The 27,704-nt window shown below is 39.8% G+C and overlaps 1 protein-coding gene across 1 annotated transcript; it reads right to left on the bottom strand.

Annotated features, from left to right (window-relative positions):
* Positions 1-213: 213 nt before the first annotated feature.
* Positions 214-25,498, bottom strand: LOC125457442 (extracellular calcium-sensing receptor-like). The gene is made up of 7 exons (XM_059650845.1): positions 25,315-25,498; positions 18,616-18,779; positions 18,403-18,492; positions 4,251-5,084; positions 3,924-4,151; positions 1,175-1,359; positions 214-1,084 (listed from the first exon to the last, which is right to left on the bottom strand). The coding sequence occupies exons 1-7, from the start codon at positions 25,496-25,498 to the stop codon at positions 214-216; spliced, it is 2,556 nt and encodes an 851-aa protein (XP_059506828.1).
* Positions 25,499-27,704: the final 2,206 nt, after the last annotated feature.

The following is a 27,704-nucleotide window of genomic DNA, read 5'->3' as shown; positions in this document are numbered from 1 at the left end:
TTACAATTCTGATGAAATGGATTTCGGGAGAGGTATATGATGTGGTTCAAATTTCCAGCCCAACATCAAAATTCATTTTCCGTCTGGAAAATTATGCCTCTGTTCAATTGCGAAGGTGGGTGCTCGTAAAACAGTCGATTTTCTGGCTCTTTACTTGCAATTCTCATTCACTATTTTTGCAACAAATTAATTAACTACTTAAATATCTGCACGTCATTTACGAACGCGTTCGAAGAATTCGTTGGAAGCCACTGAGGACATCATGTTTCGCTTTGTGTTGTTTTCTTTCTTCAAAAGAATAATATAACATTTTGGGACAAAAATACAAATAAGTAGTCCAAAACTCGAAGACAAAATCGCAAAGACTTCAACAGCCACAGCATATTTGCCTGGCGAACTTATATATGCTGAAATGAAAGTTATCCAAACTGCACAAAAAATAAGCACGCTAAACGTTATGTATTTAGCTTCATTGAAGTTATGTGGAAGTTGGCGAGCTAGAAATGCGACTACAAAGCACACGCAGGACAGAAATCCAATATAACCAAGTACGCAATAGAAGGCGAACAAAGACCCTACATGGCATTCAAAGACAATTATCTCATTAGAGTGAACAGTGTTTTTCAAAGGATAAGGTGGAAATGCAATTAACCAGGCAGTACATATTGCGCATTGTACCAGGGTAAGAACGTAACCCATCAGCCGTTGTTGTCTTGGTCCAAACCACTTCATCATATTATTGTGAGGAAACGTTGCTTTGAATGCCATCACCACCACTATTGTTTTACTCAATACACAAAATATGCAAAGAACAAAACTAATACCAAACGCTACGTGGCTGAGCATACAAGGTTCACCAATGAATGTGATTGAACACAGGAAGCAAAGCGTCAAGGCAAAAAGAAGAAGGAAGCTTAACTCAGAGTTATTAGCTTTAACAATCGGAGTGTGTCTATAGATGTAGAATATTGCGCATACACCGACAGTGGCGCAGGCTCCCAACAACGCCAGGGACACCAGAATGGTGCCCAATGTCTCGAAAAACGAAAGAAACTCGATTTCCTTTGGAATGCACCGGTCCTGCCTTTGGATCTGGATTCCAAAGGACATATTATGCAATGAACCGGATCTAAAAAGCAACACGAAACTTGGTTATTCCAAGAGAAATCTTAACGCCCGTAAAATGCAGGCATCAATCTGAAACAGCAATGCTCTTTGCAATGGTGCTTCCTTACCAGTTCTGTTACTAATTTCATTTTGTGCACATTTTATGCAATCAAAACAGCAAATGGGTTGTCCTTTTCTTCCTGCTTTCCTTGTCCCTTGATGACAGCTTTCAGAGCAAACAACTTTAGGAAACTGTTTATGAACATGAATACAATGATGGAGAAATATTAATTACTCCACGTGGCAAAACTGTAACATTCAGTCTGGTTTACAGTGGAATGGCTATTTCTGCTACATTTGTATCCTTTTTTTGGATTGATTTTACTGTTTCTGACTTGTCGCAATTTACAGCTGCGCGAAAGTGTTTGGAACAGATTTGCAGTTCCAGAATCCGGACGTTTTTATTGACTTCAAATACTCATCATAAAATTCATGACGTGTCTCTGGAGTTGCTTCATTCGCTACTGAAAAAGAATATCAGAAATGAACTAAATAAAATCAAACATATTTTTTAATAATACTTTTTAATGGCCGAAATGGAAAAAAAAACTGATTGAGAAGCCTGCTGTGTTCATCCAGCTCTTTCTTTTGTTATCTCAGATTCCCCAGCATCGGCAGTTCCGACCATTTCTGTCTACACAACAAAAATCATGCAATGCGGATGTTTCTGTCGAGGCTCGCATTTATTGCCCATCCCTCGCTGCCTTTGTGCAACATTCCTGATCTGGTGCAATCCATTTCCTGTAGGTAGACCCATAATGTCATAAAAGAGGAACTGACATATGTTTCCAAGTGAAGCTGGCGAGTGGCTGCCAGGGGAATTTTCATCTGGAGTTGTTCTCATCGATTTGTTGCAATGTTCTTCTCGATGGAAGTGGGCATGTGTTTGGGAGGCGCTGCCGAAAAAGCATTGTTGATTTTTTTTGCACAGGAATAATGGAGTCAAGTTATGTAAAGGGGAAGTACAAAGAGATTCCCGTGTTCTTCTACATCAGTCAATGAAACTAAGCATGCAGGTACAACAGGTAGTGAAGAAAGCTAATGGCATGCTGGCCTTCATAACAAGGTGAATTGAGTACAGGAGCAAAGACGTCCTTCTGCAGCAGTACAGGCCCCTGGTGAGACCGCACCTGGAGTATTGTGTGCAGTTTTAGTCTCCAAATTTGAGGACAGACATTCTGGCTATTGAGGGAGTGCAGCGTAGGTTCACGAGGCCAATTCCCGGAATGGCGGGACTATCATATGTTGAAAGATTGGAGCGACTGGGCTTGTGTACACGAGTTTAGAAGGATGAGAGGGGATCTGGTTGAGACGTACAAGATTATTAAGGAATTGGACACTCTGGAGACAGGAAGCATGTTTCCGCTGATTCGTGATTCCAGAACCAGAAGACGCAGTTCAAAAATAAGAGGGAGGCCGTTGAGAACAGAGTTGAGGAAAAACTTCACCCAGAGAGTGGTGGATATGTGGAATGCTCTACCACAGAAGGCAATGGAGGTCAACTCTCTGGATGCTTTCAGGGAAGATGTGGATAGAGCTCTTAAAGATAGTGGTAATAAGGGTTAGGGGGATAAGACAGTAACAGGATACTGATTGTGGATGATCAGCCATGATCATAATGAATGGCGGTGCTGGTCTGAGGGGCCGAATGGCCTACTCCAGCACCTATTTTCTGTTGCCTATTGTCTAATGGGAAATGCAGATGCTGTAGAATCCGAGAAAACAAAGTGTGGAGCTGAATGAACACAGCAGGCCTTTGTGCTCCGAAGATGCTGCTTAGTCTGCTGTGTTTATCCAGCTCCACACTGTTGTTGAATTTTTACATTGTATTTTGAAGTGCTGCTACTGATCATCTGTGATAGATGAAGTTACTGTTTGTGGATATGGTGCCAAACAAATGGGCTGCTTTTTCCTTGAACGTGTCAAGCTTCTTCGGAGTTTTTGAAACGGCACCCATTCAGGTAAGAGGGATTTTGGTACCACAGTCCCGAGCTGTGCTCCGTTAGTGGTGGTTATATCTTGGAGAGTCTAGAGATGAGATACTGACTGCGGTTTTCCTCATCTCTGATCAACTCTTGTAGCCGCAGAGTGTAGCTGATTAGTTCAGTTTAGTTTTTCTTTTCTGGTATCCCCGGTATTTTTATCGTGTGGGAATTAGTCATGCTGATCCTATTGAATATGAAGCGGAAATGATTAGATCCTCTTTTGGTGGAGATAATCATTGCTTGGGACATATGTGGCACAAATGTTTTTTTTTTCAACAACTATAATGTGCCTTGAACTATGGCTCCCTGTTTTTTAAATATGAATTTAGACTATTCAAGCACATTTCAGTCTGTTTAGATGTTTACGTCATGCGGGCTTTCATTTAAGATATCGCTACATTTCTTGTTGATAAACGGCACTACCTTTCCTTCGGTCATTTTAACCACATTACTTGTGTAAAGACATTCTGCTGTTGAAATGGATGGAAATAAAACATCTCTCTAATGTTATATTCTGTTTTGATGCAGACACTGTTGAATCGGTAAGCCGTACTGTTCCATGTAAAAAGCTTATGAAGTTGCAATTTCACTCAGCAGAAAATTACAGTGTCGCGTAGGACACAGAAACGAAACAACAAGCACCAGTTCGGTTTTAGGTTTCTCTGATGAAGGGTCTCGGTCCGAAACGCAAGCCTGCCTGCTTCTTGGCCTGCGGTGTTCATCCAGCTCTACACCAGATTTTATAAAGGAACGGTTCTCCACAAATCTTACCAACTTCTGCTCGCCACTCCAAACAATTGCCTCTTCTCTTATCGAAAATTCTTCACCAGATCGAGCTGACCCATCATAGTGCCCAACATTTACAATTTCAATATCACCGAAGGCATTTGGTTGCCAGTTTACAATGTCATATGTTGCGACCGGGTCTCCATTTTCATCAAAACAAACTTTTTCGCAGTTCTTGGTTACGAAATTCACTGTCTTCATGTAATAAAGGAGCTTTAAAAAGTAGGAACACTGTTACATTAATTACAAATGTCCAACCACATTAGATTCTTATGTAAATACAGTCACCATACAACATTGAATGTTCCTCACCTGCCACGGTTGAAAATTTGAAACATTCGCACAACTCCCGTTGGAGAAGGGTCCTTGCCCATTTTTGCATGACACCATGTTGTGAAGCGCATAAGCTATCGCATAAGTTGCTTTGTACACGTTGTAGGTGACTCTGTACTGCAACACATCAGTAAATTCATTTCGGATGTTCTGTAAATTTTCTCTCCCCGTGCATTCCTTAAGATCTGAATCAGTTTTCCGAGTATCTGTTTTGTTTCCACCACTTAGAGTGTAGCCGAAACAACTTTCCCAAAACTTTTTCACCAAGGGATTCCCCGAATGCGAGGATGGATGAACATTCATCAGGAATTCCCTCAGCCGTGGTATGCCGACTTTGGGAATTGCAACCCCAATTACACCAGATCCAATCTTTTTACTTTCCTTCGGAGAAAGAAGCAACGTGGAAACCCATGATTCGCCTCCAATCCATTGTATGCCGCTGACGTTTTGTCTAAGCATTTCTTTTAGCAGAGTACGCATGTCTAATTCACCCACAAACGCAACAACAGCTTTTGTGGATGATGTTTTTATGGTGTCAATTGTTTTCAGTAACTTCTCTCGAGTGTACGTGAAGTTAAACGTCTCCGAGAAGGCTACGCAAACGCGTAATTGTTGGACTGCCTCTTCAAATGCTTGCATTCCAAAGTTTCCATAATCATCATCGCTCTTAACTGTCCCAATCCAGGTCCATCCGAAATGTTTCACGAGTTGGGCTAATGCTCGAGCCTGATAGTAATCACTCGGTATTGTTCGAAAAAATGATGGATATTCCTTTCTATTGCTCAGGCAGACACAGGTAGAAATGTAGCTAACCTGTCATAAATAAAGCGGAAAATTTTGCATTTGGACTACAATTGGTGGATATTCATAACATCAAGGCGTCGATATCGGCGAAAAAGTGCAAAGTTTGCAATCGCGCTGTCCGTACAGGAGTGGACAAACTTAAAAGTATAACTAACTACTATTTCCATAATTTCAAAACATCCCATTCAAATATTTTCCCCAAATGTTCATTCCAAGTCCTGCTCATTCTTGATTCACCTTGTCCGAGCTGCATCAACGCGCATAACTTCCATTCATCACAATTTAACGTGGTGAACGTCTCTTCCTCTCTTTCTCCCTCTAATTCCACTTGATGTTAGTTGGGGTCAACTCTAACTGCGTATAATATCAGAATGAGGATCCACTGTCGTTCTCGGCTTCTGTCCCTACCCAAAGCATTCAATGGAGGGAAAAGCAAAGCAAGAGGTAGGATATGAGACTAGTTTTATGAAACCAGCTTTACAGCGTTGCCCCAAGATAAAATTCCTCTTCGTCAAACCTCTTAACGTCTTTATCGGCATGTTCAACATTGATTTTAATTCAAAAATCGGAAGTACAACTTCGAAGAATTTGTTCTGCTTCTGGCACCAACATTAAGCTCATCGTCTTTCAAGCATGAATTATGCATGCTTCAGTGAGCCGAAATCAAAACATTCTTTCGTTTAAGTTAGACTTACTTCAACTGATAGCGTAATGTCTGCATTGTATGGTTTGATAATCTATTATCGTGTCGTTTTTCGCTGGGCAGTCTTTGCGAATATTTTATTCAGGCTTTATAATGTTTATCGTTCTATTTTACAACACTTTAATTTCAAAATCTCAGTGAATAGCTGGCTGTTTATCCCTTTGCATCTTTAGTTTTGTAGCATTTTTGATAATACAAGATTATTCAAAGAAATGTAAGTTATTTTCAGTTTTTGCCTCCTTTGGAATGTTTTTTTTCTGTTATTCTTCGGAGCAAATGTTCTCTTGTGTAATGTAGCTTTAAGGCATTGGATTCAAGATGGCATTCACTCATTTTGGAAGCTTCTGAGCAAATCCTCACAGAAAACATTACATGCCTCAACGCGACTATTCCCAGAATGAGTTACAACGTTTACGGATTGGCTAAAATGTTATCCATCTCTTTTTGGAAGACCGGAATTGAATTTAAATGTGGAACACTATCGAGCTCACTCTAAATCACGGTTTCTCTTTCCACAGATACACTTGACCTGACCATTATTTTCAAAATTATCTGGTTTTGTTTTTAAAAAATTGCATTGTAATGGCAATAGTCTTTTTTAAAGTAAATAAATGATCTCATGGGTTCGTTTTGTCGCTGAAATATTTACAATTAATAGATTGAGGTCTCCGTTAAAACTCAACAGTGACAAATGCTGTAATACGGAAAGTATTGAAAAGCGAGTGATTTTACACTTAAGGAAGTTTTGTAATGGCTGGATTGGCCACTCGTAAATTACGTTAACATTATTCATGATAAGAACACATCAAAATCTTGACAAACAGGCACACTTGACAAAAATGGCGAAGGGCTGTTGAAGCGCACTGGCAAGGTCCCGAACTTTGGACAGAATGACTTCTCATCCTGCCCAGAAATTGCGATAGCCTCAATGGACAAGTTGATTGAAAACTAAGTGAAAGTCTGATAAAGCCGTTAGTTTATTTTTTTAACATGTATTTCATTTAGCACAGTATGAGAAAAGTGTGAATTTGCAGGCGGACAAATGCCATTGGTATTAGACCATGGCAACCGGTTGAGATTAAATTCAAAGATTACATTTCGAATATAAAGGTAGCAGGATTAACAACGAAGTTCGAATTGAAGTCAAAGAAAGGTTTCCATCTCTTTCACTAATGTCTACTGTGCGCGTGATTCCATGTAATGTTCTGAAAAGGGGTCACGAGGCTCAAGAAAAAAGAAACCATGATTTATTTCCACAAAAGCTGCCAGACCTTTCTGTTTCAAAATGCCTCAAGAAGTGCCAAATCGATTTCAATCTCTGTAGAACATCAGCTCAGAGATAGGCTCACTTCAATGTATCACAGAAGTCATTGAAAATGCTTATGACAGCTTGCTAAAGATTTTACATATTACTATGCAGCGGCTATACAAAAAAGATATTCAAGCCTTGCACCATTGTTTTCAAATTGGCCATTTGTAGTTACCATTACGATGATAATGCATCAATAATTGAAAATTGATAGGCCAACATATGGTGAAACAATCTTGTCATCTTGTATTTAAAAACATTTGAGGCCTTTTCCCTTCTAGGCCGTAGAGGGTATGAGATGTTGTCGAGGGACAATGGTGCTACTGTGAACCGAAATGAGAGCATTCTCTGTTGTTCCTGGGCAGCAGTGGTTCACGAAGTTCATGTTGAAAGTAATGAGTAGGGTGTCAATCAAATGGTATGATGATCTATGGTCAGGTTCGAGTTGGTAAGGTGATGGATGAAAAATCATTTGGGATGTCTCTACATAGTGATTGCATTTCTCATTCTTCCTGCTTTAATCAGTCTCTATAAAAGTCAGCAATGTTTTACTGTTAACCAAAGTGGTGATGATTCAAAGAAGAACAGGTTTGAAACCTCCCCAAACCACGATAAATAATTGCAAATCTGTTCCAGTTTGCAAAGAAGGACTTCGGCTACCAGGAAATATTCCTAAATGCTTCCAGCTCTAATGTTACCAATTCAGTTCAAGCAAATTGTTTTGTCATGATTAGTTGCAACGCGTTTGAGTGTCCCTGGAGCTTCAGCCATCCAGGCAAGTGGATGTTATGACATTACACTCCTGATTTGTGTCTCGCAGATAGTGGATAGCAGTTTCACAGAGGCAAGTTAGTCAATACAGTATAGTAAGCCTCTGACCTACTCTAGTGGTTATGTTACTGGCATGTCTGGCTCTTCTTGCTTTCTGGTCAATGGTAGAGCTCAAGCGATTGACTGTGGGGGATAGATTCAGCAATGGCAATGTCATTCCCTGTCAAAGAGAACTGATTGGATTATTTATTTATGGAGACAGACGTAAATGCCCACATGCCAAGAATAAATGAAACAAGAAAGGGTCACAAATTCCAGATTGTATGCATGTCAGGAGTGCAATGAGGAGAAACCTCTTTCTTCAGAGAGTTGTTAAGATTTGGAACGCATTGCTGGGAGAGTAGGGGGGATGGATTCCTGTAAAAAAATTGTGTATGCATTTCTGGAATGGATTAATTTAGAGATAGAACAGGAGAATGAGAGTAGTTGGCGAAACATCTGAGAGTTAAAACAAACAGAACTCAAATTACTAAATTTCATCTGATAGTTTCCAAAATATCGCCGAGTAATTACAATACCACTCTGAACATTCTCCTTCTGACGGCAATGCAATAGAGAAAGTTTATTTTTTTTTACATGAATCAGAATAGCCAGCCAGAAAGAATGCTTCGATGAGGTTGTCTGGTGATGTCAGTCGCCATAGGGTAGTTGCTGAACCTGGTTTGAATATCCTAAGAAATTCAGTTGACTATTTTGATCAAGCAAGGTGGCTATTACAAATTATAACAAGGTCTCATCTTTGTAATTCATCAATGGCAGCTATATAAATATATGAATATCCATGTTGGAAACACATGGGTCAGACGGATGCAGATACAGATGCAAAGCCCTTGCAGCAGATCCCCCATGTTGGTCAGAGTTGAGCACTGCATTATCAAGGGTGAATGACACTTTGAAGCAGGCACAGAGTGCATTGCTTGTCGGGAAAACTGACACTGGTTGATATAATGTGAACATCATCTGAGAAATGTGTCTATCTGAGTCTGTCTCTAATTCCAGGGAACTGGAGAGGACCTAATTCTGGTAAGTAACTCATGGCTGTAATGACCCCGAAGTAAGAGGAGACAAAGGAAACGGTATGTGATGCAGCAGAGTGAGGTTGGACATGAGGAGTAAGGTATGATGATGCCATTGCGAGTGGGTAAAGCAACGGGTGGAAATATCAATCATTCTGCTAAGTAATAAATGCCACTTTCCTGTGGGCACATGAAAAGTCCATCAATAGTGGACAGCGTTAATTCAGGACTGCATAATGCATTAATACCACTCTTATCTATCACACAGGTTGAGCAGCTAATGAAGAATCAAGAAAGAATCTAGGACTACAAGACCTCACAAAGGAATCTGCCATCTTCAGAAACAAGACATCATGTGCATCGTACATGCTTCAGCAGTGCAGCTACTCCTGTATTTGTGGGATTTTAAGGCTTTATTTCCCATGAATTCATTAAACACAGACTTCATTGGTGGGGCCATCATTTCTTGCTAATGCTTATTCTTCAGAAGTTGAGGGTGAACTGCGGTCTTCAGCCACTATAGTCAACTTATAATAGGTACCTCCTTGTAATGCTGTCAGAGAGAACGTTTCATGATTTTGTCCCAGCAAATGAATGGATGTCATTACATTTTAGAGTCTGAAACTTAGCGGCTTTGAGGGGAACTTGGAGGTGGTGGTGGCTTCATGCATCTGCTGCCCTGATCCTTTTAGATGATCTTTGTTGTGGAATTTCAATTGTAAACAAATTGACATCACAATAATAAAGAAATTTGATGTAAGCATCTGTGGAAGCACAGTGGCTCAGTAGCTTGCACCGCATGGTGGCTCAGTGGCCAGATGTTGCCTTACAGTACCAGAGGCTATAATTCAATTCCACCCTTGGCCAACTGTCTTTGAGGAGTTTTAACGTTCTCCCCAGGTCTATGTGAGTTTCCTCCAGGTACTCCTGTTTCCTCCCACAGTTTAAATATGTACAAGATAGGTGAATTGGCCATGCTAAATTGCCTGTCGTGTTCAGGGATGTGTCAGGGGAGGAGTCAGGCTCGGATGATCTGAAGGTTGTGAGGACTTGTTGGGCGGAAGAGCCTGTTTCCACACTGCAGCGATTCTGAGATGTAACATGTGCAAAATAACATCCTCCAGATAATGTTCAGAAAAAGTACATGTTAGAATTTGAATTTTCACAAATATATTAGTATGAATGTTAGCTTATATTGGCTCCATAGTAGCTGAAAAGATGTATCAATGTAATGCTGAAACATTGGTGTATGCTATTCAAGTCAAATAACGGATATTCACAATTTTAAATGATTTAGAATGTGGGACTTTTTGAATGTTTATTATTCAGATATTGCATGTGGATAATTGTCAAAGAAACCCAAGGAAAATGAGGTTGTATTTTGTGCAATCACAAGTTTAATATTGCAGGAATTCTTGGTCAAGCACAGGAAAAGGATTAACTCCCTCACCCCATTGATACTTTCAATTAGATTATTGCTCATCTGCAAGCTAAGTATGTGGCTTTGGTTACATGACCTCAAAAATGATCAATCACAGCCTTTACATATCAATTCCAATGCATTTTGGATGAGAATTATCCAGATTTCTCCAAATTATTTGTGTGGAAAATTGCTTCTAACGTTGTTACCTGAGTAGTTTTGTCCAAATTTTAAAATTATGACTGATGTTGTGAGATTTTAATGTGATAACAACCCATTGATTTCTACACTTCGATAAATTAAAGTCTTTTATCTGCATTTGATTCCGATGCAGAGACTTTAATTTACAGAAGTAAACTCTTATCTACGTCCACATAGGTATGCAGGCACTGCCCTGAAGCTTCCTGCCCAGTTACGAATTCAACGTAAAGCTTTTGTCACTCCTTATCTCCTCACACATTGGTATGCAGACACTGCCTTAAGCTTCCTGGCTGAATTAAAATTGGAGTCAATCTGTTGCGAACCATTTTAACTCCCTCTCCCGTTCCTCAGACAACATGTCCATCATGGGCCTCCGGCAGTGTCACAATGATGCCACTCGAAGTTTGCAAGAACAGCAACTCATATTCCGCTTGGGAACCCTGCAGCCCAATGGTATCAATGGGGACTTCACAAGCTTCAAAATCTCCCTTTCCCCCACTACATCCCAAAACCAGCTCAGTTCGTCCCCTCCCCCCACTGCATCACAAAACCAGTCCAGCTCGTCCCATCCCCCCACTGCATCCCAAAACCAGCCCAGTCTGTCTCTGCTTCCCTAATCGGTTCTTCCTCTCACCCATCCCTTCCTCCCACCCCAAGCCGCACCCCCATCTACCTACTAACCTCATCCCACCTCCTTGACCTGTCCGTCTTCCCTGGACTGACCTATCCCCTCCCTACCTCCCCACCTATACTCTCCTTTCTACCTATCTTCTTTTCCCTCCACCTTCGGTCCGCCTCCCCCTCTCTCCATATTTATTCCAGTTCCTTCTCTGATGAAGGGTCTAGGCCCGAAACGTCAGCTTTTGTGCTCCTGAGATGCTGCTTGGCCTGCTGTGTTCATCCAGCTCCACACTTTGTTATCTTGGATTCTCCAGCATCCAACATTATCACTGTTTCAAATAGGGTTAGGTGCGGAAAATTTGTAAAGCTGTGAAACCTCTAAAGCATGTAACTTCTGTCGCTGACAAAGGGGCCAGGGCATTGATTTTGTTCTAGTCAGACACACTGGCAACTTGAAATCACAATCTGTCCCGGACAACAATTCGAAATCGCCTCCTGCCATTAGCAGCTACTTCACCAGCAATCAATATTATATCCTGGCCTTTTATGTTGTTGATGTAATAATTGTTTCGTATCCTGTTTTTGTCTGTTGCAGTAATTGTTTTATGTATCATGCCATTGTAAATTGTGAAATCGTTTTATGTATCATGTCTTTTGTGAAGTATGAAAAGCGGGTACTGTCCGCTGCTCGGGGAGAATTACTTGCGAGACTCTGCACTCTGTGCCGGGTTGAGTACAGTGATTCTCCACTTGCTTGGTAATAAAAGGATTTGTGTTTTTCTAAACAGGTCAGTGTCTTGTTATTGCAACAATTCCGTGAGGGTCTCCGAAAACGAACTTATCAGTTGGATGTTTAGACGGGAGCAAATTCTTTATCTCTATATTTCTGTTAAACTCCTTTTCATCATTTTAATCACTTCAGTTAGACTACTTCTTATGTGATCAATTATGGGAAGGCAGTGCTGACTGGAAAACAGGATTACAACCAGAATCAGATCATCCATGAAGCTGTTGAATGATGGAGCACACTCAAAAGTTTGAATAGCGTAATCCTGCTCCCAAATGCTTTGCTGCTAGTCGATGTTCTGTAATAATTGACGTGCAAGGCAAGATATGAAACCGGGGACCACAATTTAAAGTAGAGGAAAAATGAGAAGTTTCTTTTGAATTCACGAGACTTTGTGCATCAAATCTTTCCGTGTTTTCTTCTCTGCTGGTACAGATAATGTAACATTTAGAAAGAAAAAAATTCAGACAGACAGGCCAAAGCTTGATGCCAGAAGACCGAACACTTCTGCAGTCATGCATTTGCCAGGGGAACTCGCAGAAACGAGAATGAACGTTATTCAAACAACACTGATTATAAGCGTGCTAAAAGTAGTAAATTTAGATTTGTGAAATTATCGGGTAGTTAACGTGCTAAAAGGTAGCAACACAGCAAACATAAGGTAAAACAATAAGATGTTTAAAATAATTAACATTTTTCAATGATGGTAAAGTAATTAGCCAGGCGATTCGAATGAAGATGCTGTAGAAATGTAAGGATGAAAGTGGCCTGGCGCAGTTGTACTGACATAAACCATTTCATTGTGATGTCATTAGGAAAGATCGCAATAAAGGCCATCATTACCACTGGCCAAAATACAGGAAATGAAGATCACAAAAATAAAATGAAATATTGTGTGGTGTAGCAAGCAAATCCAGTCAGAAGGTATTCCAATGAAGATTATTGTGCAAAGAAAGGACAGCAGTGCGGCAAAAAGAAACCAGAAAGCCTAATTCTGAACAAAAACCAAAACTGCTGGAAAAGCTCAGCAGGCCTGGCAGCATCTGTGAGGGACGAAACATACTCAACGTTTCCAATTCCAAAGATACCAAGTCGCTGAGAGAAGAAATTCTTTTGCATCTCCACTTTCTGAGAGAACTGAATTATTTTTGAAATTATTTTGAAACTATGTTTCATATTTCTATCTCTTCTACTCAAGTGATTGAGGTGAAATTGCTCCACAACAGATTCTACTCCACATCTTTGTCTATTCACTTAACCAATCTTGATCCCTTTGTAGATATTTTGTCCAAAAAAATTTATGCCTTGAAAATGATTTCCAGTCCTTCTATCATCAGCAATTTTGGCTGCAAATAACTCTACCCCTTCAAAAAATTCATATACATTTTAAATAGTTACAGATGTATGATTGATGCATCCTATTAATTACAATGTTCGAACTTGGAGATGACTTACCTATCATGACTCCTGTTCATTAGCAAATCTTATGTCCATGTTAATATCCACCTCCAAAGACCACGAGATCAAACCTTGTGCAGCAACCTTTTCTATGTCACCCTGTGCAGCAACATTACCATTCAAAACCGAAATGCAAAAGTAACATCCCTCCAAGGATCGTTGTACTGTCCTTCGGGACTACTCACGCCCCCACCGTTCACCACCACCCCGCCAACAGCAATATCTTATTTGAAAAACAGGTCTGCAGATATCTCGTCATCCAGGATTCTGAACTTGCCCTGCACTCAGAGCTCAGTTCGAAACTACTGAGTAAGTTTGATAAGTATGACTTCCAAATTAAGGAGCTCCATTTGGATGTCATGATTTTATTCCAAATCAAATATTTAATCGTCTTGTATTCAATAATCGTTTCGTTAATTTTGTTCACCATGAAAACAAACACGCCTGACAGTTTTATTTCGAAAGGAAAGGATGGATATCCATGGGCATTTTCTCCAAAATGTGCGCAAATAATGCCTTCATGTGTTGAAAAAAAAATCTTGTTAACTCTATTGGTTTCAATCACGGTGGAAAACTAAGCGTGCAGTACATGGTAGTTGATTTAAATGGCAAATATTTTAGGAATGATAGAGTAAATTCGGTGCTGAATATGAGTAACTTACAATACAGCAGGGAATTACTAAATCTCACGAGAAAATACACAAATATTGACAGATAAGACAAGCTCTCAAATTAAAACTCAACGCAATGAAGAAAGTCAAGGAATGGAGAAGGAACTGAATGTGACTTCCATCCGTATTTAAATAAATACTCATCATACACAATTTGTAATTCTGTTGAAATGGATTTCGCGAGAGATATATGATATGGCTCAAATTACCACCCAACACCAAAATTCATTTTCCGTGTGGTCATTATGGCTTTGTTCGATTGTAAAGATGGGTGCTCGTAAAACAGTCGATTTTCTGGCTCTCTACATGCAATTCTTATTCACTATCTTTACAAAAAAAAACTGCTTTCGACGAATTCCTTGGAAGCCACTGAGGACATCATGTTCCGTTTTGTGTTGTTTTCTTTCTTCAGTAGAATAATATAACATTTTGGGACAAAAATACAAATAAGTCGCCCAAAGCTCGAAGCCAAAATCGCAAATAGTTCAAAAGCCACAGCATATTTCCCTGGCGAACTTATATATGCTGGAATGAAAGTTATCTAAACTGCACAAAAAATAAGCATACTAAACGTTATGTGCTTAGCTTCGTTGAAGTTATCTGGAAGTCGGCGAGCTAGAAATGCGACCACGAAACACACGCAGGACAGAAATCCAATATAACCAAGTACGCAATAGAAGACAACGAAGATCCCACGTTGCGTTCAAACACAATTATCTCATTAAAGTGACTAGTGTTTTTCAAAGGATAAGGTGGAAATGTAATTAACCAGGCAGTACATATTACACATTGTACCAGGGTAAGAACGTAAACCATCAGCCGTTGTTGTCTTGGTCCAAACCACTTCATCATATTATTGTTAGGAAACGTTGCTTTGAATGCCATCACCACCACTATTGTTTTACTCAATACGCATGAGATGCAAAGCACGAAACTTATACCAAACGCTACGTGGCAGAGCATACAAGACAATGCAATGAACAGAATCTAAAAAGCACCACGAAACTTCGTTATTCCAAGATAAATTTTAACGCCCGTACAATGCAGACATCAATCTGAAAAAAAAATGCTCTTTGCAATGGTGCTTCCTTACCAGTTCAGTTACTAATTTCATTTTGTGCACATGGTATGCAATCAAAACAGCAAATGGGGATGTAATTGAAGTGTTTGGTCTTTTTTCAATCACCAAGAAACGTTCCAAATTTTGCATGAACGATGGTTTGTATTACACATATAACACCGCATCAAATGCTGTTAATCCAAATGTGTTCACACTGCATAACGAAGATATTAAAAGCCATTTCTTATCATTGGAATTCTGAAGGCACCGATGGAAGGTGCTATTGATAAAGAATTCGTGGATCCAGAATCAGCAACAATCGCTGAAACAATGGGGGAGCTTTTACAGTTATCAGAGGATGTGATTTCCTCGGGTTTGTTGAGAAACGCCATTGCTGCTTTTAACGATAACTGGGGCAAATTACAAGAATCGTAAATGCGGTATCCCAGAGTGACACCGGGTAGTAGAGCCGTATCGTTATTTATTTCCTCAATTGCAAAAACCATCGCCAGAGCAAAACGGAAAGGTCGGAACTGAAAACTGCAGAGAAGGTGAAGGAATACGACAAAAAAAAACACATAAAATAACGATAACAGGTATATATGCAAGGGGACTGCCGCGTTGCTGTTGTTGACTACAATTCAGTGGCACACCTCTGAGTAAAAACTGAAAGTTGGTGGATTTAAGTTCAAATGCAGAGTCTTGAGCACAAAAAAATTAACCAATTTTAAGTAAAAACCTGACAATGTGCTCTGTTTCAAGTAAGAAGTTAACAGGATTCCTAACTTTTTCCTCTTGGATTCAATAGAAGTATTTCGAAGTCTATCAGGATAGCTCTCGCAATGCCTGGCCCACATCTATCCCTCATTCCAAAATTCGAAAAGAGGTTCCGGAGTTGCTATCACATGACTAATTGTGGGAGCTGGCGGGGTACACAGAGTAATTGTTAAATTGCTATCGTTACATTGACTAAATTGCGAATAAGTGCCAAATCGATTTCAATCTCTGTAGAACATCAACTTATTGCTTGACTAGCCCCTTCAGAAAACACATCACCACTTCAGCCAAAATGAGACTCATGAAGGAAATAATTGCAAACGTAGTCACCTGAGTACATTCAATCCAGTTTGGGTAGCACAGTGATTAGCACTTCTGCCATGGGACCCATCTCAATTCCAACCTCAGGCGACTCTCTGTGTGGAGTTTGCATATATTTTCCCCGTTTCTCTGTGTGTTTCTTCCGGGTGCTCCAGTCTCTTCTTACAGTCCAAAGATGTTGAGGCTAGGTGGAACTTGAACTCAGGCCTCCTGGCTCAGAGATCGGCTCACTTCAATGCATTGCAAAAGTCATTGACAATGCTTATGACTGCTTGTGAAAGATTTTACATATTACTGCGCAGCGGCTATACAAAAAAAAAGAAATATAAGTTAAGCCTTGCACCGTTGTTTTCAAATTGGCCATTCGTAGTTACCATTATGGTGATAACGCATCAATAATATAGAATTGATAGGCTAACCAATGGGAAACAAGTCTTGTACATCTGGTATTTAAAAGCATCTGATGTCTTTTCCCTTCTAGACCATAGAGGGTATGAGATGTTGTTGAAGGAACAATGGTGCTACTGTGCACTGAAATGAGAGCATTCTCCATTGTTCTTGGGCAGCAGTGATTGAGTAAGTGCATGTTGAAAGTAATGAGTGGGGTGTCAATCAAATGAGATGCTAATCTATGTTCAGATTCGGTTGGTAAGGTGATGGATGAAAAATCATTCGATATGTCTCTACATATGGATTGCATTTCTCATTCTTCTGCATTTATTCAGTCTCTATAAAAGTCAGCAATGTTTCGCTATTAACCAAAGTGATGATGCTTCAAAGAAGAACAGGTTTGAAACCTCCCCAAACCACGATAATTAATTGCAAATCTGTTCCAGTTTGCAAAGAAGGACTTCAGTTACCAGGAAATATCTCTAAATGCTTCCAGCTCTAATGTTACAAGTTGAGTTCAAGCAAATTGTTTTGTCTTGATTCGTGGCAATGCTTTTGAGTGTTCCTGGAGTTTCAGTCATCCAGGCAAGTGGATATTATAGAACATAGAACATAGAACAGTACAGCACAGAACAGGCCCTTCAGCTCACGATGTTGTGCCGACCATTGATCCTCATGTATGCACCCTCAAATTTCTGTGACCATATGCATGTCCAGCAGTCTCTTAAATGACTCCAATGACCTTGCTAACACAACTGCTGCTGGCAACGCATTCCATGCTCTCACAACTCTCTGTGTAAAGAACCCACCTCTGAAATCCTCTCTATACTTTCCTCCAACCAGCTTAAAACTATGACCCCTCGTGTTAGCCATTTCTGCCCTGGGAAATAGTCTCTGGCTATCAACTCTATCTATGCCTCTCATTATCTTGTACACCTCAATTAGGTCCTCTCTCCTCCTCCTTTTCTCCAATGAAAAAAGTCCGAGCTCAGTCAACCTCTCTTTATAAGATAAGCCCTCCAGTCCAGGCAGCATCCTGGTAAACCTCCTCTGAACCCTCTCCAAAGCATCCACATCTTTCCTATAATAGGGCGACCAGAACTGGACGCAGCATTCCAAGTGCGGTCTAACCAAAGTTTTATAGAGCTGCAACAAGATCTCACGATTGTTAAACTCAATCCCCCTGTTAATGAATGCCAAAACACCATATGGTTTCTTAACAACCCTGTCCACTTGGGTGGCCATTTTAAGGGATCTACGTATCTGCACACCAAGATCCCTCTGTTCCTCCACACTGCCAAAAATCCTATCCTTAATCCTGTACTCAGCTTTCAAACTCAACCTTCCAAAATGCATCACCTCGCATTTATCCATGGTGAACTCCATCTGCCACCTCTCAGCCCATCTCTGCATCCTGTCAATGTCCTGCTGCAGCCTACAACAACCCTCTATACTGTCAATGACACCGCCATTCTTTGTGTCGTCTGCAAACTTGCTGACCCATCCTTCAATCCCCTCATCTAAGTCATTAATAAAAATTACAAACAGTAGAGGCCCAAGGACAGAGCCCTGTGGAACACCACTCACCACTGACTTCCAGGCAGTATATTTTCCTTCTACTACCACTTGCTGCCTTCTGTTGGCCAGCCAATGACATTACAATCCTGATTTGTGTCTTGCAGATAGTGGATGGCAGTTGCACAGAGGCAAGTTAGTCAATACAGCATCGTAAGCCTCTGGCCTACTCTAGTGGTCACATTACTGGCATGTCTGACTCTTCTTGCTTCTGGTCAATGGTAGAGTTCAAGCGATTGACTGTGGGAGATAGATTCAGCAATGGCAAAGTCATTCCCTGTAAAAGAGAAATAATTGGATTATTTATTTATGGAGACAGCTGTTGTCCTGGACAATGTTACATGCTAGTTATGAGCCCAAGTCTTCATGTTCTCCAGGGCTTATTGCATTTCAACCTGACGCTTTCAGTTCCAGACAAGTTCTGGATGGTGATGCTCATTGTGTAATCATCATTGTTCATCATGCACTTCTGAATTTCTGATGACGGAATGATCAGTGATAAAGAAGATGAAGATGATTGATCCTGGGACACAAACCAATGTGATTGCTGCAGTAACCTCCTAGCTTAAGATTATTCATATTCAACACCATAATCATCAGTGCTACATACAACTTCAACTATGGGAAGTTTTCCTCCCCAATCACATTTATTGTAATTTTGATAGCGGCTTCTGGGTGCCATTCATGGATATTTAGATGCAGGCCATTTGGCCCATCCAGTTCACACCTGTATTCTGAAGGGCATCTTGGGATTTCACATCATTAATCCACCCAGCCTGCATATCTGTGGACAACTTTACATGGCCACTCCAGTCATCCTGCATATTATAGAACTGTGGGAGGAAACCAGACACTTGAAGGAAACCTACACAGACACAGCGAGAATGTGCAAACTCCACACAGACAGCTGTCCAAAGGTGGAATTGAACAAGGGTCCCAGCACAGTGAGGCAGCTGTGCTAACACTTTACTTCACTTCGACTCTTTTACCCATGCTTGGATCAAGGCTTTACTGAAGTCAGGAGCTCAATTACTCTGGTGAAATCCAAAATAAGCATCCATGGAGCAATGACTGCTGAATAAATAGCAGTTGGTAACACTGTCAACAACACTTTCCATCTTTTTGCTGATAATGACAACAGTAATGGCAAGACAATTGGAAAGTTTGAGGAAGTTTACCACTTACCTGAGTTTACATTGCTGTGCTCGATATTTCTCTCATTGTGGATGTCAATACTTTAGTTGTTTAGTTGCGTTCTGGTTATGTGGCAACGCTAACTATCTGGTATTTTAGCCATTGAATGTGGCTCATTTCGTTCTTTTGATTGCATGCTACGTCTACTGTTTTGCACGCACTTGGATGTTTCCAGTCTGCAAGCTCATTCTTAAATATAACTGTTTAATCGAGTCTTTTACTTAGTTTTCACTTTTGGCATAAAGTTCATGACTTAATAGTATTATTGTACATTAGAAATTAAAAAAAACTTGGGAAGTTACCCTCTGGAATTCGAATTCAAGTGAGAACAATCATTATTGGAATTAAATGCAAGATCAAACTGCTCAAACAGAACAAAATAATATCCCATTCCAGAAAAAAAGTGTGGAAGTCGCTGTTTATTTTTAGACGTTTTGCCAATACGGTTGTAGTAATTTTGATTGTGAATGAAGATTTCAAAGTTTAACAAAATCATTAACCCTTAGACCAGATTGATAAGAGGAATGTGCTAGCTAATTCTCCTGAGCTGTCAAACAACCCCCATCCAACTCTTTAATGTACAACATACTACAAATGTTTCCCCAACTCTGGAAACTCAATCTTCAATTGAAGTGAATACAGTGAACACACATACTCCCACTTTTCCATTTATGTGAAGCTGAAAAGTCAGGCTAATAGAGTGAGGGCGCTGTGTTCAAATTTTATCATAGCCAATGGTGAAATTTGAATTCAAATGTAAAATAAAATTAGGAATTAACGTCCAATCTGTTGGTTACTATTAAACTGTTGCTGATCTTCATCAATCCTCAGTTTTTTCCAAGTTTTCCTTCAGGGAAGGAAATAACAATCTTTACCCTTTATGGCCTACATGCAACTCTAGGTGCACACCAATGTGGTTGCAAAATAGCCTCCAAGACAATAAAGCAAGTATGTTCCATCCATCAGGAAATAGGGACTGACAATAAATGCTGGACGTGAATACCGACATCCCAAGAATGAAAGAAACAAGAAAGGGTCACAAATTCAAGATTGCATGCAAGACAGGAGTGCAATAAGGAGAAAGCTTTATCTTCAGACAGTTGTTACGGTTTGGAATGCATTGCCTGGGAGCGTAGGGGAGATGGATTCCTCGAAAAGTAAGCAAGTGAATAAATAAAGAAATAAATTAGGCTATGCATTTCAGGAAGGGTTTAATTTAGTGATAGAACAGAACAATGAGAGTAGCTGGCAAAACCTCTGAGCTTTAAAACAAACAGAACTCAAATTATTAAACTTCATCTGATATTTTCCAATATCTCACCAAGTAATTACAATACCACTCTGAACATCCTGCGTCTGACAGCAATGCAATTGAGAGAGTTTTTTTAATGGATGAGAGTAGCCAGCCAGAAAGAATGCTTCGATGAGGTTGACTGGTGAGCTGAGTCACCATAGGGTCGTTGCTGAACGTGGCCTGAATATCTTAAGATATTCAATTGCCTACTTTGATCAACCAAGTTGTCTATTACAAATTATAACAAGGTCACATCTTTGCAATTCATCAATGGCAGCTATATGAATATCCATGTTGGAAACACATGGGTCAGACAGATGCAGGTACAGAAGCAAAGCACTTGCAGCAGAGCCCCCATGTTGGTCAGAATTGAGCACTGCATTATCAAGGGCGAATGACTCTTTTAAGCAGGCACAGAGTGCATTGCTTGTCATGAAAACTGACACAGGTTGATATAATGTTAACATCATTGGAGAAATGTGCCTATTTGAGTCTGTCTCTAAATCCAGGGAACTGGAGAGGACCTAATTCCGGTGAGTAACTCATGGCTGTAATGGCCCCGAAGTAAGAGGAGACAAAGGAAACAGTATTTGATGCAGCAGAGTGAGGTGACACATGAGGAGTGAGGAATGATCATGCCATTGCGAATGGGTAAAGCAACGGGTAGAAACATCAATCCTTCTGGTAAGTAATAAATGGCACATTCCCGTGAACACACGAAACATCCATCGCTCATGGACAGCTTAAATTCAGAACTGAATAATGCATTAATACCACTCTTATCACTAAGTTTGAGCAGCCAATGAGGATTCATGAGAGAATCTCGGACTACGAGACCTCACCACAGAATCTGCCTTCTTCAGAAACAAGACATCATGTGCCTCAGACATGCTCTAGCAGTGCAACTACTCCTGTATTTTTGGGATTTTAAGGGTTTATTTTCCACGAATTTATGGAACACAGATTTCATTGGTGGTGCTACCATTTCTTGCGAATGCCTATTGTCCTTCAGAAGTTGATAGTGAACTGCGGCCTGAAGCCAACATAGCCAACTTATAATAGATACCCCCTTGTAATGCTGTCAGAGAGAAAGTTTCATGATTTTGTCCCAGAAACTGAATGGAGGTCATTATACTTCAGAGTCTGAAAGCTCAGAGGCTTTGACAGGAACTTGCAGCTGTCTCCATGTATCTGCTGCCCTGTTCCTTTTAGATGATCTTCGTCGTGTAATTTCAATTGTAAACAAATTGACATCACAGTAATAACAAAATTTGACTTAAGCACGTGTGGTGGCACGGTGGCTCTGTAGTTGGTGTGGAATAGTGGCTCAGTAGTTAGATGTTGCCTTACAGCACCAGAGACTATGGTTCAATTCCATCCTTGGTCATCTTTCTGTGTGGAGTTTTAATGCTCTCCCTGTGTCTGTGTGAGTTTCTTCCAGGTACTCCTGTTTCCTCCCGCAGTCTATATGTGTACAAGCTAGGTGAATTGGCCATGCTAAATTGCCTGTCGTGTTCAGGGATGTGTAGGTTAGGGGAGGAGTCAGGCTCGGATGATCAGAAGATTCGTGTGGACTTGTTGGGTGGAAGGGCCTGTTTCCACTCTACAGGGATTCTGAGATGTAACATATGCGAAATACCATCCTCCAGATAATGTACAGACAAACTACAGGTTAGAATTTCAATTTTCACACATACATTTGTATGAATGTTCGCTTATATTGGATCCGTAGCATCTGAAAAGCTTTATTAATGTAATGCTGCAACACTGGTGCATGCTATTCATGTTAAATAATAGATATTCACAATGTTAAGTAATTTAGAATGTGGGACTTTTTGAATGTTTATTATTCAGACGTTGCATGTGCATAATTGTCAAAGAAAGCCAAGGAAAATGAGATTGCATTTTGTGCAATCGTAAGTTTAATATTGAAAGAATTCATGGTCAAACATGGGAAAAGGATTAACTCCTTCGCCCCATTGACACATTGACACTTTCTCTTGTTCAATTAGATTATTGCTCGTCTGCAAGCTAAGTATGTGGCTTTGGTTACATGACCTCAAAAATTGATCAATCAGAGCCTTTACATATCAATTCCAATGCATTTCGGATGAGAATTATCCAAATTTCTCCAAATTATTTGTGTTGAAAAATGCTTCCAACCTTGCTGCCTGAATAGTTTTGTCCTAATTTTAAGGTTATAACTGATGTTGGATGTTTAGACTGGAGGAAATTCTTTATCTCTATATGTCTGTTTACCTCCTTTTCACCATTTTAATCATTTCAGTTGGACCATTTCTTATGTGATAAATTATGGGAGGGCAGTGCTGACTGGAAAACAGGATTACAACCAGAATCTGATCATCCATGATGCTGTTGAATGATGGAGCATGATCAAAGTTTGAATAGCCTAACCCTGCTTCCAAATGCTTTGCTCCTAGTCAGTGTTCTGTAATAATTCTACTGCAAGACAAGACATGAAACCGGGTAACACAATTTAAAGTTTTGGAAAATTTAGAAGTTTCTTTTAACTTCATGAGGCTTTGTGCTTTGTGCTTGTGCTTACATGTTTTCTTCTCTATTGGTGGAAATAATGTAACATTTAGAAAGAAAAAAATTCAGACAGATAGGCCAAAGCTTGATGCCAGAAGACCAAACACTTCTGCAGTCATGCATTTGCCAGGGGAACTCATAGAAATGAGAGTGAACGTTATTCAAACAACACTGATTATAAACATGCTAAAAGTAGTAAATTTAGCTTTGTTAAAATTATCGTGTAGTTTATGTGCTAAAAGGTAACAACAAAGCAAACATAAGGCAAACTAATAAGACGTTTAAAATAATTAACAGTTTTCAATGGATCGGTTAGTGATGTAATTAGCCGGGTCATGCGTACGAAGACACTGGAGAAATGTAAGGATGAAAGTGGCCAGGCACAATTGTACTGACATAAACCATTTCATTGTGATGTCATTAGGAAAGATCGCAATAAAGGCCATCATTACCACTGGCCAAAACACAGGAAATGAAGATCACAAAAGTAAAACGAAATATTGTGTTGTGTAGCAAGCAAGAGCAGTCTGATGGTATTGCAATGAACATTATTTTGCAAACAAAGCAGAACAGTGCGGCAAAAACAAAGCAGAAAGCTTAATTCTGAACAAAAACCAAACCTGCTGGAAAAACTCAGCAGGTCTGGCAGCATCTGTGAAAGAAAAAAACATCAACATTTCAGGTCTGGTGAACATTTATCAGAACAGTTTTGGTTTTTATTAAGCTTAATTCTGAGTTGTTTGTGTTAACAATGGGAGTGCTCATGTGAACACACATAATTATGCTTACAGTCACTGTGAAGCTAGTTCCAACTAATGCCTGTGCCACTAAAACAATTCCCATGTTGATCTCAATGGAGAGCACTTATGTTATCTTCAGTATGCATTGATTTCACTGTTCACATGGCCAACAATCCTCAAGGCACTTTCGACACTTTTCGAATTATTTTTTTAGAAGTGGTAAAAGCACATACAGTTCATTTTTATTGAAAGTAAAATGATATGAATAGATTAGAATGCATGAATGCTTAATTATTGTGTGTGTGTGTGTGTGTGTGTGTGTGTGTGTGTGGACACGCGACATACGTATAATATTTGTAATCTTCAGCACAGTATACACAAAGAAACAGTAAACAGATTGTCCTTTTCTGGCAGCTTTCCTCGTTCCAGCTGTACATCTTTCAGAGTAACGTGTTTGTGGTGCCTAATGTAAATAAGATAAGCATTGTCACAGAGCCGTAGATTCCTACAGCACAGAGACAGGACCTTCAGCCTAAACTGGTCTGCACCAACCAAAATTTGCATCTATGCAAACCCATTTCCTTGTAGTTGTCCCACATCCTTCTAAATCGTTCCTATCCAAATATTCATTCAAACGCCTTTTAAATGTTGCTAATGTGCCTGCTTCAAACACTTCCAGTACCAGTTAATTCCATATGCATATTACCACTCATGTAACAAAATAAAAATTTCCCCTCATGTACCCACATCTTATTTCCCCAAGTACCTTGAACCGATGCCCTCTAACCGTTGATTCTCCAATACTGGGAAAACGACTGAGTGCATTCACTCTATCTGTGTCTCACATGATCTTATAGACTTCAAAAGATTACCCTACAGTCTCCTATGCTCTTAAAAAGCTGCCCAAGCTAGTCCAACCTCTTCCTACAACCTTGAGTACTGGCAAAATTCTTGTAAATTTCTTCTGAACAGTTTAAATTTTCATAATATCCTTCCTATAGCAAGGTGACCAAAACTGAAAACAGTTCTGCAAGTGCGGACTTACTAATGAACTGTACAATTGCAACATAACTATCCAATTTCTGTACTCAGCGCACTGACTGATGAAGGCCAGTATGACAAAAGCCTTATTCTCTGCCCTTTGTCCCCATGTATTTGTTTCAGAGAATCGTACACCTGAACGTCAAGGTCCGGCTGTTCCAATACAATCCTCAAGGCCCTACCATTCACCATGATGCTTCTTCATTGATTCAACTTTACACAATGCAACACCTCGCATTTATCTAAATTAAACTCCATTTGCTATTTCTCAGCCCACTTGTCAGCTGATCAAAATCCTGCTGTAATGTTTGACAACCTTCCTCACTGTCCACAATGCTGTCTATTTTGGCGTCGTCCTCACACTTATTAATCATGTCTTTTACATTCTCATCCAAACCATGAATATTAATAACAAACAACAATGGGCCAAACAGCATTCCCTGAGGAACATTACTCGTCATAGGCCTCCAGTCCTACAAGTATGCTCCCACTACTGCTCTCTGCTTTCCACTTTCAAGACAACTGTGCATCCAAATTGCCAGCTTTTGCCTGTGTAATTGAGTTGTAATCCTGGAACAGCTTCAACACAGCACTAAATACACAGGTGATTTAAGAAAATAGCTCACCCTCACCACGAGGTCATCCATTAGTGGCCTTGTCAATCATGCCACATTACAGGAAAGAGTTAAAAAGAAGTGGACATTATAAACTAAATTGCACAATTTTGAGATTTTTCCAATGCAATGATGTTGAGGATACACTGAACTTTTAGCAATCATTAGTTATAGCCAACTCCAGGACTGTCAAATACATGGAATGGTTATTGTTATGAACCCTGACCAGAACATCAATTTTGTGTTAGTGTGTCAGTAGAGATCACCATGTTATTTCCACTATGGGGACGTCAAACTATACCATGAACTGTTCAAAAATCAGCAATTTTTACATGTTTCAACTGTACACAACTTCCAGTGACTTATAAGACAATACAGCTATGGCTTTGAAGACACAATGAGACTGTACTAAACAAGATGCCAATACAATCTCTAACACATGTACAACTTCTTCTTGACAAACAGAATCAATATTTGATAAACTTTCACATGTACTTTGAGCTAAATCCTGGAATACCTCTCTAAAGGCATTATGGGGCCATATGCTGCACACGGGCATATGGTCTGCAGTGGTTCAGGTAAGCAGCTGAACACCACTTTCCAAATGACAATTAGGGATGGGGAATAAATATTGATGAGGCCGCAAAATCCATATACCATGAGTGAATAAAGAAACACATCATACACCTACACATCAAACAGGTGTTGCAAACAAGATAAATCCCATGGACTTCTCAATAACCATCCATGTACTTAAAAGACTTGGTAGATCATAAATTCTAATGTAACTTTACAATGAAATACAAATCTTCATTATTGATGACCCATCTTTCAAACTCCCTCTCATAAGCTGTTGCCACATGGACTCCCTCAATGGCTGCTTTGTTCTAGTGATACATACTGCTGCCCTGTGTTCATGTTGCCTGGAAGCAGAGATTGTCCTCCAGTAGACTTTCACAAGGATAATTCCAATTCTTCAACGACAGGTAACTTCACTGAACTAGGTCTGCTCCAAGAATTATCTCCCAATCTCCAATCTTGTTCCATTTCATCAGATAAACACAGTTGCTTATAAACTTCTGATCTCAAATTCTCTGCTGCATGGAAGTATCATTGCCCAGAGGCATGGTGTAGCCTACGACCTTCACAGCCTCTCTCAGCAGAGATCCAGCAGCTATCCCAAATTTGGAACACCCCAGGAATTCTAATGTTTGATTCCAAATGTCAGTTGTCATTCAATACTTCTTTATTTACCTCTAACCATTGATGTGAAACCCATGCTGATACAGGAAGAGTTTCAGAGAGTAATTTTCTTTGGAGGGACATTGACGATTCAAGGGGACAAATGGCTTGGTTGCACACGCTATGAAATCGATTAACAATACAGTCTTCCAACTGTCCTTGAATTCTCACTATGTACACAACATGTTTGGGTCCCAACCTGACAGTACAGTTAATTGCTCTACTCGTAAAAAATTAGCGAACATCTCTTTTTCCGATATTTACTGACCTTCCTTTCAATATTTCTTTTTCTGCTTTGAAAGGCTGCTCAGTCAACACTGAACTCTCCCAAATGACATTTCTTCCACTTTCATTGAGCAGAATTAAAGTTTACCACAAACCAACTCTGGATCGGAGCACACTCTGAACATTGTATTTCAAAGAGAATATTGACTTGCACCAGACAAAAAAAAACGTCCATAACTGGAGAAATTCGTCACACTCTCAAGTGAATATTCAGGCCTTAACATGGATTCAGAGAAAATTTACACCAGTTAGAAGAAAGGATGTTAGACTTCAAAATGTGGAGATACAATTTGAAGAAGAATTCTGCCTTTAAGCACAGAAGATTCGGTGAGATTTGTGAGAATTCTAATCATCAAGGCATTTAAGTAAATGAATTGGAGAAACTATTTCCAATAACAGAAGAGCCAAGAGTCAGAGGACATAATTTAAGAAAGCATAAAAACAACCAGAACTGTTTATTTGGAAGAAATGTATGAATGGGAGTGCATGGCAGATTGTGTAGCAAAGAAGTCAATCTCAGTGTTCC

The sequence above is a fragment of the Stegostoma tigrinum genome, chromosome 14 (assembly GCF_030684315.1).
Source record: "Stegostoma tigrinum isolate sSteTig4 chromosome 14, sSteTig4.hap1, whole genome shotgun sequence".
In the NCBI taxonomy this organism is placed as follows: domain Eukaryota; kingdom Metazoa; phylum Chordata; class Chondrichthyes; order Orectolobiformes; family Stegostomatidae; genus Stegostoma; species Stegostoma tigrinum.
Note: the sequence above shows the minus strand (reverse complement) of the source record. Positions and strands in the feature narration are given on the sequence as shown.

Excerpts from the sequence above, each read along its gene's own strand:
- LOC125457442 (XM_059650845.1), bottom strand. The coding sequence starts at position 25,498 with ATGACGAGTAATGTTCCTCAGGGAATGCTGTTTGGCCCATTGTTGTTT. Across the intron at positions 18,493-18,615 it reads ACTTGTCTGGAACTGAAAGC|GGAATGACTTTGCCATTGCT; the intron begins GTCAGGTTGAAA and ends TCTCTTTTACAG. Across the intron at positions 5,085-18,402 it reads AAGAAGAGTCAGACATGCCA|GTTAGCTACATTTCTACCTG; the intron begins GTAATGTGACCA and ends TATTTATGACAG.